Source organism: Aspergillus melleus (genome assembly GCF_016097325.1).
Source record: "Aspergillus melleus strain CBS 546.65 chromosome Unknown contig1, whole genome shotgun sequence".
NCBI lineage: Eukaryota > Fungi > Ascomycota > Eurotiomycetes > Eurotiales > Aspergillaceae > Aspergillus > Aspergillus melleus.
In genome coordinates this window covers 5,071,490-5,087,594 of record NW_025763370.1, presented here as the reverse complement: position 1 = coordinate 5,087,594, position 16,105 = coordinate 5,071,490, and the positions used below count along the sequence as shown (strand labels likewise).

The 16,105-nt window shown below is 50.0% G+C and overlaps 4 protein-coding genes across 4 annotated transcripts; 2 read left to right on the top strand and 2 right to left on the bottom strand.

The window, feature by feature from the left end:
• Positions 1 to 200: 200 nt before the first annotated feature.
• Positions 201 to 6,073, top strand: pkhB (putative sensor histidine kinase/response regulator; the record flags this gene model as incomplete). Its single annotated transcript, XM_046083471.1, has 3 exons — positions 201 to 5,537; positions 5,605 to 5,718; positions 5,783 to 6,073. 3 exons carry the CDS (start codon positions 201 to 203, stop codon positions 6,071 to 6,073), a joined length of 5,742 nt encoding a protein of 1,913 aa, XP_045939428.1.
• A 4,271-nt stretch (positions 6,074 to 10,344) lies between these two features.
• On the bottom strand, positions 10,345 to 10,761 carry LDX57_001826 (uncharacterized protein; the record flags this gene model as incomplete). The annotated part of the gene is made up of 2 exons (XM_046083470.1): positions 10,345 to 10,624; positions 10,757 to 10,761. The coding sequence occupies 2 exons, from the start codon at positions 10,759 to 10,761 to the stop codon at positions 10,345 to 10,347; spliced, it is 285 nt and encodes a 94-aa protein (XP_045939427.1).
• A 1,170-nt stretch (positions 10,762 to 11,931) lies between these two features.
• LDX57_001825 (KxDL motif-containing protein) lies at positions 11,932 to 12,750 on the top strand (the record flags this gene model as incomplete). The annotated part of the gene is made up of 3 exons (XM_046083469.1): positions 11,932 to 12,239; positions 12,295 to 12,447; positions 12,669 to 12,750. 3 exons carry the CDS (start codon positions 11,932 to 11,934, stop codon positions 12,748 to 12,750), a joined length of 543 nt encoding a protein of 180 aa, XP_045939426.1.
• Positions 12,751 to 14,413: 1,663 nt separating this feature from the next.
• On the bottom strand, positions 14,414 to 15,744 carry LDX57_001824 (uncharacterized protein; the record flags this gene model as incomplete). Its single annotated transcript, XM_046083468.1, has 3 exons — positions 14,414 to 14,420; positions 14,888 to 15,362; positions 15,447 to 15,744. The coding sequence occupies 3 exons, from the start codon at positions 15,742 to 15,744 to the stop codon at positions 14,414 to 14,416; spliced, it is 780 nt and encodes a 259-aa protein (XP_045939425.1).
• Between the last annotated feature and the right edge of the window lie 361 nt (positions 15,745 to 16,105).

Genomic DNA, 16,105 nt, shown 5'->3' with positions numbered 1-16,105 from the left:
TCTTTTTCTTTTTTCCTCAAAAATACTTTCCCTCTGCATTTTCGTCCCTCCCTTATCATACCTTCGGATCTGTGTGAACATCCAGCCAACCATTTGATTGCGGACCTTTTTGTCCGAGAGATGAGTGCCTCATTTGGCTCCTGTGGAGTTGGATTCGCACAGGAGAATTGAATTTTGACCGGCGGTGGAGGAAGTACAGGATGGGGGAAGTTCACGGCATGAGGACACCTCCGCTTCCATCGCCGGCCGAGGCCCCTTCGTCTGTCGGCGCTCCTCAGCATGACTCCTCCCACTCAACCTCTGGCTTTGTTCATAATATACATGATGGATACTCCGCGGATGAATCGAATGGCAAACGGAAAGCTAACTCTCGCAACTCTCCCCTTCTGCATGAACAGGCTGCGAACCCGTACCACACGTCATCGTCCACAATTCAGAGTACGGATTCGGGAAAAGGGTTGCAAGAGGACCAGGGGCGAAGCTCGCAAACTCTGAAGGAACTCCGGAGGCAGATGGAAGAGCTGCTTGTGTATCAACAAATGCAGAAATCCCAGAACCAGAATCTATCTGCGACTCGAGAGCCTCCTTTGTCACAAGCCGATACCGTTTCACCGAGCTCCCACGAGTCGTCCTCGCGAAAGAGACGCATCTCTAATGTATCGCCCTCGACAGGTGCAACGTCATCGACAGGACCGATGTCTTCCGTTTCGCATCCCGACTCGGTCGGCTCCGCTGGCACAATCAAGGCTATGGATTCTCCCACCGCAAACCCCTCGGGGTACCCCTTTCCGAACCTACAGTCCCAGCCCGCCATGAAACCCCCACAAGATCCATCGTTTGGCCACAGTCCTTTCACGCTGACGCTCCCCGCCGAGAAACTCAAGATCAACATGACGCCGCAAAGTATCGGTGACCAACCCGCTTCTATCAAAACGCCGACGTCACATAGCTTCTTCCTTCCCCCGCAGCACAAAGAAGTGGCTGAAGACTTGGCTTATCCTACACCTAACCTGTACGACTTAACCTTGCGGTTGAATGCGGATCCGGGGCTTGATTCATGGTGGGCGAATGTCGTGGATATTTTACAAACGCACTACGGGGCGGAAAGAGCCTCACTCGCTGTTCCTGGAGACGCGACTGATCTCGAGAACGTTCCGTGGGGCCAGAAGGCGGTGTTTGGCGGAAGCACACGGGCTGAGCCCAATGACGAACAAACGTTGCCTGGCGAGACGACTAAAGCTAAGGAGAATATTCCCAAAGACGGCGAGAACGCGGAGAAGAAAGGCGCATTCACTTCAGGAACTAGCGCAAGTAAATTGAGCTCGGCTGTGCGGCCTCCGCTCCTATCACGACATTCATTTGGGGGTTTTGGTAAAGAGAGGAAACAGTCTACTGGGCATGATTCGGACATGCCATTTGGTCCAAAATCGAAAGGCGAACACAAGCGCGCACAAACCCCTGCGGACAAAATACCAACTGTACACGAAGACCGCGCTGCCAGTTTCTCCCACTCCATCGACGCATCCAACTCGTTGGTAGACGATCGCCGACCAGCTGTTTTCCCGACGCCGAGGCCACTAGAAATTGAAGCGGACCCGCTCGTCAAGAGAACGGGTGTTGTGAAGCTGTTTGGGCGAACGGGGCCCGTTGTTCTGACCCGGGAATACTCTCAGAATCTGGCTGGGACAACCACGCAGGCCCCAGCAGGGCAGGTTCAAACGCCGGAAGACACGATTCAGGTCACTCCTACAGAACCTCCCCAGCAGCCAGACGAGCGCATTAGATCCCTATCCAACCCACCTCGGACTGGAATCCCATCGATACCTCCGATCGAGCTCTTCGACGAATATGAGCAAGTGCCTCCCTCGCCCTGGTCCCAGTCGCCCGCACCGTCACCGGCACCTCGCGCGCATGCCGACCAGAATCCCTTCTTTGTCAGCCATGCTGTTGACGAGGGTGCATTTGCAAAACACCCGCCGCCTCACGACTATTCAAATACTCAGCCGTTGGAAGCTATTGGGGTTGACCTAGCCAAATCTGTGGTCCACATTCCTCTTCTGCATGCGGGACGCTCGAAACAGGCCTCCTCAGCAACCTTGAGGTTCCCCGTTGCAGTTATCTCCATTCTTTCGCCCGTGATGCCATATCCTGCAAATCTACGCCAATCACTGACCTATCTAATGCCTCATCTGACAACTTCGTTTTGTCTGGCACAACACTACAGTCAGCTGGAGCGGCAATTTGCCTCACGACTGGAGATCCCACGCTATGGGCATCTTCTAGGTCTCGGTGGTACATTTTCTGACGAGAGCAGCGAGCTAGAACTGGTCGCTGGTCTTAGTGGTCACGTTAATTATACGATTGCAGACGACGGATCCGTTTCGGCCCACGCGAGCCTTTCAAGTCCCGATGAACGACCCAATTCAACTAGATTCAGCCCCGCCATATCTGGGTTGGGAACTCCTGGTTTGGATCTGAACAGTCTCGCAAACTTCCCCAGTGAATCACCAGGAATCGCTGCTAAAGTGAACAGCGACGCCATCGACAGTTATTTCAACGTCAAGCAGCATAAGAACTTTCGCGAAGCCATCACTCAACATCGCAACCGACTGTCAAAAGCGAAACAGAGTGCGACATCAACGCCCACATCGCCTGGGAGGTTCCTGGGGAAACTTCCCGCAGAAGAGGATGCGAATCCTCAGGACCCAGGCATTGTCTTAGTGTCCCCATCCCAGGACCTCAAAGGCTCGTCAGTTTTGTCTCCAACGCAAACAGCTTCTCGCCACCCTTCGGGTAGCTCTTTCTACGCCCAGCTGCCGCGCGAGTTGCCCCGTCCCTTTACCGACACTGTAGCGCAGCTTATGCTGAATTCCGTTCCCCTTCACCTTTTTCTAGCCAAGCCTCAAAGCGGAGAAGTTATTTGGACAAACTCCAAGTTCGATGCCTACCGAAGGAGTCAGCCGCAGGAACAGAAGCTACGGGACCCCTGGCAGAATATCCACAGCAGTGAACGCGAGCACGTGTCGCAAGAGTGGGCCAATGCTCTGCGTACAGGTTCACAGTTTACCGAACGGGTCCGTGTTCGACGTTTCAATGACGAGTCCGCCTACCGTTGGTTTATTTTCCGCGCAAACCCCTTACTATCTGCGACGGGCGAGGTGCTGTATTGGATTGGCTCGTTCCTCGACATCCACGAACAACATATTGCCGAATTGAAAGCAACACAGGAAAGAGAAAAGTTCGCAATTGACGCCAAGTACCGGGCATTTTCCAATTCAATCCCGCAGGTTGTTTTTGAGGCAACTGAATATCGTGGACTGATATTCGTGAATGAGCAATGGCATTTGTACACGGGTCAAAAGCTAGAGGAGGCGCTCAATTTCGGTTTTGCAAAGCATGTGCATCCCGACGATCTAGAGAAATGCGGCCTGCTCTCACTCTACCTCGCCGAGTCTCAAGGCGGAACGGTTCCTTCTGAAGCCAGTGAACTCTCTGAGGCGGCGAAAGCAGCCGTCCAGGAGAAATGCCTCAGTCGTGGGGTCACTCCTGCATTGGATGAACTTGTGAGGCGCGGCGTCGCTTCCCTGCAAAAGGACGAGAATGGGCGTGTCTTCTACTCGACCGAAATCCGTCTTCGCTCGAAGGGAGGCGATTTCAGGTGGCATCTCGTTCGACTGGTCCGAGTTGAGACCAGCAGTTTCGGCAGTGGAGAGGCTTCGTGGTATGGCACCTGCACTGACATCAACGATCGCAAGAACCTTGAACGAGAACTCAACAAGGCGATGCAACAACTGAACAACCAGATGGAGTCAAAGACCAAATTCTTCAGCAACATGTCTCACGAAATTCGAACTCCGCTAAACGGCATCCTCGGCACGATCCCCTTCATTCTCGACACGCAGTTAGACACGGACCAGAGACGCATGCTTGATACCATCCAAAATAGCTCGACTAACTTACGTGAACTGGTTGACAACATTCTTGACGTGTCTCGAGTTGAAGCCGGAAAGATGTCACTTGTCAACTCGTGGTTCCATGTTCGGTCTGTGATCGAAGACGTTATCGACACTGTTGCGTCTCGAGCCATCGACAAGGGTCTCGAGATCAATTATCTGATGGACGTTGACGTGCCCCCCATGGTTATTGGAGACAGGTTCCGGATTCGGCAAGTTCTTATCAACCTGGTTGGCAACGCGGTCAAATTTACAGCGCAAGGAGAGATTCACATCTGCTGCTCTATCTACCATGGCCCTTCTGCCTTGTCAAAGAAGACGGAGTTGCTGTTGAACTTCGACGTCGTCGACACAGGCAAAGGCTTCAGCGCGAGAGACGCCGAGCGTTTGATGCAGCGGTTTAGCCAGCTAGGACAGAATGGCTCTCAGCAGCATGCAGGAAGCGGACTTGGGCTGTTCTTATCCAAACAGCTTGTGGAGATGCACGGAGGCAGACTGACGCCGACGAGTAAGGAGGGCCAAGGCGCGAAGTTTTCTTTCCACGTCAAAGTAGATGCACCCCCGCCACCAACACCCGACGAACCTCGTCTTGTGCGACAATCCTCCAATACCTCCGAGATTCTTGGCGTGCAAAAGCCCAATTCCCTCCAGAAAATGCTCTTCTCATCAAAGGACTCCATCGACTCCAGGGTTGATTTCTACGACTTCTCTGCCGCACTCGAATCGCCCCTCTCCCAAGCCCCGAGCAGTTCCGACCCTTCGGCGCGCTTTACATCGAACGCGTCTGAGCGTTCGTCGATCTCTTCGGCTCTCCCTACTCCCGACCTTCATGCTGCCATGGACCCCTTGTCTAAGATCGATACAGCCAAGCTTGGCGCTAGCTATGCCGATACCCCAGCGCAGGCACCAGCCAATCTGTTGACTTCGTCGAGCACAGACACTTTGCATCCGCTGGTTCAGTCGTCAATTCCATCTGAAGAACCCCCCGTTTCTAGCACGCCGGCGCCTACGCAAGGAAAACCCGAGGGTACGAAATCGCAAGACCCGTACTCGATACTCATTCTTTGCCCCATGGACAATACGCGCAAGGCCATCAAGCAGCATATTGAACAAGTTGTGCCGCATGAGATTCCATTTTCAATTACGTCCACTCCTGATATCGAGGATTGGCGCGACTTCTTCAACGACGGGTCTGGGTCTAAACTTACTCACCTAGTCCTCAACCTACCTAATGCGGATGACGTTTTGGATGTGATGAATTATGTTTCCGAATGCGATCCTGCTTCCGCTCCAGCTCTCGTCTTAATATCCGACTTGTATCAGAAACGACAGATAAACTCAAGGATCAAAGAGTTGTCTTCTAGTGGCCGGCGTGTGTACACCGTGCCCAAACCGGTGAAGCCTTCAGCGTTCTCTGCCATATTCGATCCGGACAACCAACGCGATCTTAGCAAGGACAGGAACCAGGACATGGCGCGGGAAATTAACAATAATTTCAAAACCATGTCTAAGATGGTTAAAGAAGTCATTGGGAACAAAGGCTACCGTGTCCTACTGGTTGAGGATGATGAGACTAACCGCATGGTTCGTTGTTCTTTCTTTGAATTAGTTTGCTCCCTTACAACATGCTAACTAGTATGGATCTCGCTAGGTTATGCTCAAGTATCTCGATAAGATTAAAGTCATGGCTGAAACCGCTGGAAATGGCCAAGAGTGCACAGAAATGGTATTTTCCAAAGAGCCAGGTTATTACTCTCTCATCATAGTAAGTGCTCTCTGTCTGCTTCGACACTATCATGCTTCCGGTTGCTTACATCTCTTGCGATCAGTGCGATATCCAAATGCCCATCAAGAATGGTTACGACACTTGTCGCGACATTCGTGCCTGGGAGCTGAAGAATCATTACCCTCAAATACCAATAATGGCTTTGTCCGCAAATGCGATGACAGATCAGATTGAAGATGCCGCTCGCGCTGGCTTCAACGACTATGTTACAAAGCCCATCAAGCACAATGAACTGGGTAAAATGATGATGGGACTCCTTGACCCCAACCGGCCATTGCTTCTCCTTCGAGACCGTCTCAAGGAGGATCACGAGAATGACCATCGCGAAGAGTAAGAGCAGATCGCCAGTCTTTGCAACAGGGTGCCCTTTACAGGAGTGCTTTCCTCGATTTCATGTTACATGTTGGCTTTTGGGGTAGATCCCCTTCCTTTCCACTGCGATGTACACATTCTCGTGGCCTCTATATTCGTGTCATGATGTACCTGATATTGGTTCGGTTGCCTTGTTTCTTTCTCACATTCGGGTTGGGGTATTGGCTGGTTAGAGCCACTGGACGGAAAGGCGCCTTGGGATGATGATTTTATTTTTCTTGTTCTCTTCTATCTTCCACCATTCATCTGCATGCGGCATTCAATTCGGAATGATACCTTTTAGCATTACGGGGGTCGGAATTTCAGGCTTTTGTTATTCTTTGGACTATCGACCTTTGTGCGTGGCGTCAGTTCTCGGATTTCTTGAGCAATTCTTTTTTTGTTCCTTATCTTTTTCTCCAGCCCTTTTTTTTTCATTCTTTCTTCCTTTTACTTCTTCTTCCTCTTTCACATTATGTGACCCTTTTCCGATACCAGCTTACGAGCATGATATTAAACTTCTGGAATTGTATTTGCAGACAACAGAGCGTTTGTTCATACCCTCGATGTTAATTTTTGTTCTTTTCCTCTATACATTTCTGATAATCGCTTTTCCCTATATTGTGCGCTTTCTCTTCTCTAGTAGATAATTATCGATTGATCATTGTTGCTTTATACTACTCTTCCTTGTCTCTTTTCTCCTCCATGGCCGTGCCCTCTTACTCAACTCTAATCGTTTATGAACGTGGATGATGCAGGAGACAGACTCAGTTCAGTCCAAGACATACTTACTTGGGGCCATGATGATAGTCATGTCATGATGGAATGAGCATGCATGCATACAGTACATGCATGATCCATTCATTGCGCTACCTCATCTCGAATGATCTAGGCGAACTAACCTGCTTTTTTTCTAACAAGGGAAAGAAAAAGAAATAGAAAGATGTCCGGGTTTTATAATTCAATCCCTTGCTTCCATGTTGAGAATTATCATCATCATTATCAGGCCATATGTATGTAGTATATGAAGCACTTTTCATGACTCGATAAAACACAATCTGATCTACATACTTGGTTAACCAAGGTCGAAGTACACACATACTCAAGTGAAGAAAGAAAGACGTCTTGTTCTAAACCCAGCTATCATATAATCACTTGACTACATACTTCTACTCATCAAATAAGTAATCAAGAAACCCCCCATGCGAGCATGACCCAAACCAAATTCAAACAAAGCATAACAGAAAAGCAAGTAAAGAAAATCCAAGATTCCAAATATCTTCATTCCATTTCATAATCGCTTTGGATAAGACCCTAACCACGATCCAATCAATCATAGATATAGGGGGGGGCGGGTTAAGTGATTGCAATTTCGATAACTCATGTTTTGTGTAACTGGTGTCGTGTCCAGATGACAGCGAGTGATGGACAATGCGATTGTGCTGTGCTTTTTCTTTTCTTTTCTTTTCTTTCCTTGGGAGGCCCGATTTTCCGATTTCAATTACCTCTTCTAGCTTTTGAGTTGTTACTTGTTTGGTTTTTTTTGCCACTCTTTGTTTCTCTAGAAGATATGCCGTGATAGGGGGTCTTTCGTGTCAGCCAGTCGTGGGACTTGGACTCGTAGGTTGTGGAATGGAGTATTCAAGGGATGAGAAGTTCGTGTACCCATCGGATCCATCGTCAAGATCAAGGGCAGAGTTATTACCAAGTACCCATGTAATGGCTGGAACAAAGTGTTCATAGGTGATGTATTGGTCTTTTGCTGGTTCTACATTTCTTACTATCTGTTGCTCTCGCATGATGGGTTGCTTTCGTACTTTTTACCTTTCCTTTTTCATCATCATCTTTAAATTGTCGATGTTAGGTCGATCTCCTGGTTGACTTTGGGACCCAAGGAATGAAAGGTTTGAGGGAGTGTCGTTTTTGTTTTTTCCTATTCTTCTGTCTTTTCTTTTTCCCCTACCTCTTGTCGTCCCACGATATAACGCATTGACAAGGTTAGTGGGATCGGCTAGAGGTTAGCATGTTTAGTACTACCGTTGTATCGAGTCCCGAATTACATGCAGCGGCTGAAATGGGCCTGCGGGGTGTATGACATATATCGGACAGAGGAGAGAAAAAGAGGAATGGGGTTTACCGTTCTTGATGATCGCATTGGATCAGACCGTTGAAGCCCAACGGCGGCAGCTCCTCATCGCCGGACAAAATCTCACTGCGGGGATGCTTTGCATGTCTTTGATCCCTTATGGACCCTGCTGGAGCTTTATCGTCCAACCGTATGGATCGCTGATGTTATGATGGTCGCCAGGCTGGGGAATTCCAACAGGTCAGGCAGGAGCATGGATGCTGGCAGCCGTTCCAGCCTTTTCGATCCCACCCGTGGTCATCAACCCACTATGTTCTAGAAAAGCCAAAGAGGAGAGAAAAAGAAGTCCGGGGCCTGTCTGACGCCCAATGGGTTGCAAAGCCGCAAGCAAGTACGTAGCGTATCGGGTCTGGTTCTTAGTGGCGGTGAGGAAAGGACGAGTGAGCAAACGCAACGAAAAGGCCGATAGGCGAATTGCACCCAACCCCACATTGGTTGCATCCACTCTGCATTCGTGGTCTTTGGGGGGCGGCCCTGGGTCGTCATTGGAAAAGCAAGGGAGCCGAAGGAGAAACGGGACGAGGGGGGAAAAAAAAGAAAAAAAGAAAGAAAGAAAAGAAAAGGAAAAAAGAAAATTGATAGAGAAAGGAAGAGAGAAGTCCGGAGACGAGAAGAAGCAAGGGTGACGACATCCCGATGGAATTCCTGACCTGTTGTGTCGTCCGTTGCATTGCCATCTCGCCCTTTCCAACAACAAGCCCTAAACACGGACCCCCGTGTTGGGCGCAGTGATTCATGACTGCGGGAAACGACCCTCCTGTGGTTCTGATCCTGCGAAAGAGTTCCTAATCATGATGAATGGCCTAGGCTGTACCGAGCTGCCAGGTAACATGTCGGACCAGGTCGATACTGCATGGATGAATGTCGAGCAGCATTTTGCATAAGCCTATCAGCAGTGTATTCGCCAAAAGTAAGAAAACCTCCAGTCAATCAACCCGTAGGATCCGATTCCCTTGCGAGGTGGGATTGAAGGGGCTGTCATTTCTGCCAAGAAGACAGCCAGGGCGACTTGGCTTTTCTTCCTTCCTTTCCTTTTTGTTTTTCGATGGGCGAAATTTTTCATTTCTTTTTCTTCTCCCTTTCTTTCGAGCCCGCCAAATAGACAAAGGGAAAAAGACACTTCTCCGCTTCTCGTGGAGAGTCGAAAACGGGCTATGAGGATCAGGTGTTCCTCGAAAAAGCCGCCTATGAATTTCCCACTTGTCGAGGGTTGGGTCTCTGTGTTACCCAAGAATTCGATCGGGCCAAGGTTGGAAAGTAAAAATGAAGGCGCCATTGTAATGATTCGAGTATGTTTTGGGTCTGATGCCGATCAGGCATACTCCCACGGTATCCGTACTAGTAATACTGAGCGGGAAGAGAGCCGCGACCGAACTGTAGGGCAAGAATCTTGGGAAGACGTGAGGCAGCAAAGCCGTCGAGCAATGACGAGACCCGCATTAGGGGCCTTTAGGGGCACGATGTCAGTGGGTGCCGGTGTCACTGGCTGTCAATCAACCCAGATTCTTGACTGGTGATTTCTCATCCCGGCCGACGAGCCCAAATCTGCCACTGTCGAAAAGTGAAAACACAGGCACTAAAGCATGTCAGCGTAGGGCTTTTTCTAAATCCCTCTCTTTTGAACGATTTTTTCGCCCTTCATCTTCTCTTTCTTCCCTAGAACTTGGCTTTGGGCCTTCGTTCTTTTTTTTCACATTATTTTTCTCTCTCATCCTGGTTTCTTTTGGGTTTCAAATCCATGCCCACTGTTGCTCCACAAAGCAGGGCCGGGCTCTCTGCCTGCAGGAACTCCCATCTTTCTGTTTTCATGCCCGTGATAGATGACCTGGCCATTGATCACTATTTGGTGTCCTGCAAGTAACATTGAACTGCGTTTTCAAGGTCCACTTTCACACGTTTCCCCTCGAAATTCGCACGTCGGCGGCGTTTAAGGCGCCTGTCCATCGTTCCTGGTCTCGGTGCTCACATAGCTCTCAATATTCGATAGTAGACAGCCGCCGATAAGCGGCCCGTAACGACGGTCTGAGGATCCGGCCATCCGGATATTCCCTGTCTTTCTTTTCAATATAGTGCGCCACGAAGGTATAACGCCATGCTCGTTACACGGCTCAATTTTTGTTCCAGGGGCTACCGATGCCATACCATGCCATTTCGACGATCCGAGGTAGGTTTCTGCCGCTGAACTCGAACGAGGCGACCCGCATTGGAGCTTCGGAGACATCGTCAATGGTCTTTTTGCACATCTTTTTAATTTTCGGATTTTCAGTCCATGCAATGGTGTCCAACGCCGCTAACATTAGATCCCTGTGGTTGCCGTCTTCCACTTCGCGGATCCTGCGCCCTTGGTGGTCTTTCGAGCTCACTCGCTGCGGATTCCATATCTGCGCACTTGAGTTAGCGAGGCGACTTATCGGAATATGGTTTCAGAACTAACAAAAAAAAATCTGTCTTTTTCTTCCCCCATTAAATCCCGCGATGATCCCAGACAGCCAATCCTGCAACTTTCCGGTCTCCACTTACCTCATATCGCCGGCAGATCCTTGTTGAATTATACCACCATGAATGACAACACGTTGGGTGAGACCCTCGACCTTGAACGTGAAACCGAGAGAAAGGGGCCACGATGTGCCCAACACAACGTAGCCGACAGCGGACGGCATTAACACCAATCGCGATACAGAGTCCTCGTTCTTAGTCGGTTCCGTAGTCACGCCATTCTCTTATCACCCTCGTTCACCGGCCGAATAAACCTTGGAATCTCATCGTCAACATCCATGTTTTCCCAGCCACCCAGCCTCCTCATATTAGGGGGAAATCGGATAAGATCGGCTGGAATGGAAGAGCAATTGAGGACTAAAAACAGAGCTAGAAGATGGTGAGAGAAAATGGAGGGAAAGTGCTCCACGGATGAAAGACGACGGAAGCAATGAGGCGTGGAAAATATAGAAACCGATGTGCGAGCCAAGTAGCCTCAATCACAGGCGGGAGAAGAGAAAAGATAGAAGCATCTTCTCCAGCCTCTCTACCACTCATTCTCCTTTTATAGTCCCCTGACAGCCCCCAATTCCCCAAATTGCAGCCCAACAGAAGAAGAATGGGACGGAGGCCGCGTTGCGTGCCCGACAAAGTCGCCACAGGAGCGCGGAAGAGAGTCCGAGTGGAGGGAGGAGGAGGAGGGCTGGACCAGTCTCCGGCCTTCGAATCTCCTCTCTAAAGTTTTCGTCTTCCCACTCAGAGCGGGGTCGGTCCGAGAGAAGGAGCGAATTGGCGGCCAGGTAGGGGGAGATGGGCGGAATCGGGGGGTTGGGATTGGAGAAAGTCCGGAGGGATTGGGAGGGCGAGGCCTGAGGGGGGGAGGAGTGAGGGCGAGAAAAGTCTCGCAGTACCCAATGAATCTCGTCACCCATTCCCCTCTCGCTTTCGAAGGGGGTCATAGTTCTCGTCTTTCTCCATTCCACCGGATGGATGACTCTCCGTCCTGGCTTATAAAAGCCCTCCTCTGTTCCGTCTTCCTCGTCTTCTCTTCCTCTTCCTCTTTCATCTCTCCTATCCCCATCTTACCTTCTTTGCTTCCTTCGTCATCTTCATCCAGATCAACTACCCTAGCTTTCCCTTAGCCAACTTGTTATAAAGGATTGTTTCTTCACACCTGTCTTCTTACCTGCTCCCATCAACGAGCACTACCAGGCATCAATATGACTACCCAGCACTACCAGGCTCCTGCTCTTCCCATCAATGTTCCCTCCAAGGCTCCGGCACCGGCCAGTCTCTACCCAGTCAGCCGTGTCTCCGGCTCTCCTCCGGATCTCTCGGACACGAGCACTACTGCTGGAAGTCGCACCTCTGCCGGCTTCAGTTACGGCTCCGGAAGTCTCAGCGGCGACTATGAGTCTAGCTCGGCCTCGTACTCGGGGGTTGACGTTGTCGACGTTCTGAGTGACCGCATGCAAAACACCTTCGATCCAACCCCATTGGACAAAGGGCTGGCAATGCAGGCGCAAACGTGAGCCTTCTCCACATTGTTCAATGACCACACATGCTAAAAGATATCAAAATAGCTCGGGACAACTGAATGCAAAGCAGCGAGAACTTCTCGAGCTACAAGCTCTCGCTCAACGTCGTCTGAAAGGTGTTCGCGCCAACTTCTCCGATGGCATTAAAGTTGCCCGGGAAACTAAGCGGGATCTGGAATGGACTCAGAAACGTGTGAAGTAAGTGCTGACGAGCATCCACGAAGACCCCGCCATTCAGGTATAATGATCGTCGTCGTGGTTTCCGCTCCGCCGGGCATGCGCGGAGACCCGCCGCGCTCCGCTGCCCAAGTTGTTCTTGGCAGTATGTGGCTGGCGGGTAGATCGATATAGCGGCGGATTCAGTGGATCATTGTGCCTCGAAATATCGGAATTGTGATACTGACTGCATTTGACTTTAGCGCGTTGAAGACGAAAGCCGAAAGCGTGCACCCAGAAGAGTACCGACGGGCATCCAAGAAATATACTTATGACGACAACTGAGCTTCGTGCCAGAGGCCAGAAAACGGCCAACCCTCTCTTATTTCTCATGCGACATTACGACTTTAATCGGTATATACTTTCCTAACGACGGTGGCGACGAACTGTTTCTCAAAATTTGTTTCTTGATGACCCTGGCGAGGTTTGTTTGCTGCTTTTGATTTTGGGGGATGCGACTTCTTTGCAACATCAGCTTCTTTTGTTTTCATTCCTGGTGGTAATCTTGTCTGGGATGGTACATAATGGGTATTTTATTCGGGGTTTCTTGACGTGTATATTGGGATATGTTCATTTCGGTAGTGCTTTGGTTTGGATGGAATACACACCAATTTTCTTTTGCCAATTCTTTTGCGAGCTTGACTGGGAAGTGCAGCTGCCGCCAGCAAAAGCGAGGTTTGGAGTCGTCATTTCACATCACAAGGACAACCCCGGTCATGTGCCAGCCCTATGACCGGGGGGCAAGTGTGGGCACGGTCCTCTTGAACGACGCGGAGAGCTGCTGCTGTTTCAATCTTTCCGGCAGCCTTCCTCTCTTCACCACAGCTCTCCCTGGCATCCATATCCCTTTAAAATCCAGAGGGAAAGACTGACCACAGCACGAAGTCACGGGGAGAGTTCACCACCACTTTCGGGTCATATAACCAATCCTTTGAAACTGCACAACGCAGTCCAAGATCAAAGAAACGAACCATGAAAGGCGAATGGGCAAAAAGTGTAAAGTAAGTGTTCGGTCGTCCGCTCGACCCGCACTCCGCTGGCGGACATCCTCACGCCGCCTTGTTCCGCTCCGCCCTCCGTTTTCGTCCATTCTGCATGCCGCTTTTGCGCCTGAACCTAGCTCCTCCACTCCAAGGCGTCGTCTCCCTCGTGGTCAATGTGCGTTGCCGCTGCAGGGACAGGTTCGTTCCCATTGGACCAGATGGGAACTCCTATGCGCCGGCGGCGGCTGGACTGGCGTGATTAGTCTGTCTCGAGAAGGCACAGGAGCCAATTATGCTGTAGTTTGGCTGCTCTAGTAGGAGACACTGGGCCAGTGGGGAGAGAGCTTGTATGTCCCGGGCGTAGGGAGTGTGGGACATGGGGCTGTGGGGGCGATTGGCTGCAGAATCCAGCAGTTGAAAGCTAAAGTAGTTATTGTCATCGGTGTGCACTCATTGTACCTGAGACACGTACCATAACAGCTTTATAGATAGTAAGCAGGACAGTGGGGGGTTGTTCTTCAACAGATGAATGAAATGAGGAACCGAAGGACGTGAGGTGGAAGGGAATCTCAGATTAGGAAGGAGCATTTCATGTGGGCCTCAGGCAGACAGGCATGTGTTCTTTGCCGACGATCGTCTGGGGTACCTACTTATTGTAACTGACGCTCTTCCAATAAAACTAGACAAACTTGTTGGTTGTGGTGAAGCTAACAGTTAGTTGGACGCCCTTAATACTTACCTAGCATCCGAAGCAATCGGGCTGGCATCTCCCGAATATGGGCGATCAATGCACAATTCAAATCCAACATATTATAGGCTGAGGCTAGAAGCCCTGTGTCTTGTTGGAAGAAATAGGGAATTTTGTTGTGGTCGACAACCAAGCTGTTGAGCAAGAATGTTTTCAGGGGCAAGTCCGAGTTTCTATATTTGGATTCGGGAGAGCTACGATATAGCGAACCAGAAATCTACTCCCTATACATGAGGGTAAGTGCTAGGAATGTGTTCCCTGTAGAAGTTTGAGGGTAAAGAAGAATTGTCATTCCTGCAAAGCCGAAGAAACCATTCAGAAAGAAAATAAGAAAGCCTGCTCGAGATGATCATTTTCTCCACTCCCATTGCCCAGTCATCCACAGACTTGACGGTTGCCGGACCATACACAATTATAAAGCACTGTCGCTCATGTTTAACCGGATCGAGGTAACATCCCCATTGTCATTCATCACATATCTCATCGGTCAACCATAATAGACTTTCATACATCATTGTGAAACCGAAACATCAAACAAGTCGAGCCGAAAGTTGCCGAAAGCCGGAAACGACATTGCGTCACATCTGTTTCAAAACTGGGGTTAGCCGCAGAAAGATACGAAGAACAAGCAAGGAAGAAGGAAAGAACAAAGGATTGAGAGAAATAAAAAACAAGAATAGAAGCTACTAACCACCATCGAGCACAACACTCGGTCAAGACAGGCACCACATCCTTCCATGGATTCTCCACAAAGCTAGGAAGAAAGTACGCCTTATCTCCATTGGGAACCTTCACGCCGTTGGCTAACTTGTTCAGCTCGCCCTTTCGTAGATGGTTCCCATTTGGAGCAGTGTAGCCTCCAACCTCAGGATGAGGAGCAAGCTGATTACCCATGGGTTTCTTTTCAGTACGAGGCGCATGCTGATTGCCCCCGGATTTCTTCGGTTCACTGGCCACCTTCGGAGTAGTTTTGGTGCCAGAGACCATTGGGGGATTGGGATTGGCAGGTTCACTGTTATTGCGCCGTCGGTTTGAAGATCGAACTTCAGAACGAGAGGCAGTCTGGGCTGAAATGTTCTTTTTCGCCTCACCAAGGGAAGAGGGGGCTTTTCTGTTGTTGGACATGATGACAGGACGGTTGTCGCTGAGTCTGTTGGTGTCGCGGACTAGTGATCCTAACGCGTCAGAATTGATTTCATCATTGGGGACATGGCTGTCATTGCAAGGAGGTATCAATGGATCCAACTTACTGTCAGCAGCCTGATGCTCTTTATTCTCCTTGAGAGGGATGGTCTCATTTGCCATCTCGTTTCGCGCAGCTTGAGCCTTCCATTCCTCGAAAAGTGAGGAGGATCGGTTCTTCAGGCGTCTGTGAATAGGGTCATGTACTGTTTTGGCCATCTGATCGGGATGGGTCGACGCTGGAAAGGAGCTTTCGGGAAGATGGTGACCTTGGAGAGTCTGAGAAGCCCACTCCTCCAGAAGACTGAATTCCTTGGATGACATGTCTTTCTTGAGAATCTGTTTGGGCTGAGCGAAGTGAGACATGGCGATTGCTCGGGTATCTGCAGGTTCTTGTGTGATTGATGGGACAGTATAGGATTTGTTTCAGTGATGATGGACGGGGGCAGGGTTGGGATTTGGGAAGGTGGGGAGGGGGATGGAGAGGAAGACGAGAGGGTGAGTCTATCCAGGACAGAAGTAGGTGAAGGCAGGATGGAGGATGGCGGATGCCTGTCTTGTGAATGGGGTTTGCCCACCCAACCCACACTGCTCTTTCTATTACATCAGTTCACTTAACTCCATCCATACACTGAATGCCAACGAAGACAAGAGGATTAATACAGCCTATATTACCAAACCCCGTTAGTCTAAAGATAACCTATCCAACAATGTACAGTGTAAATGA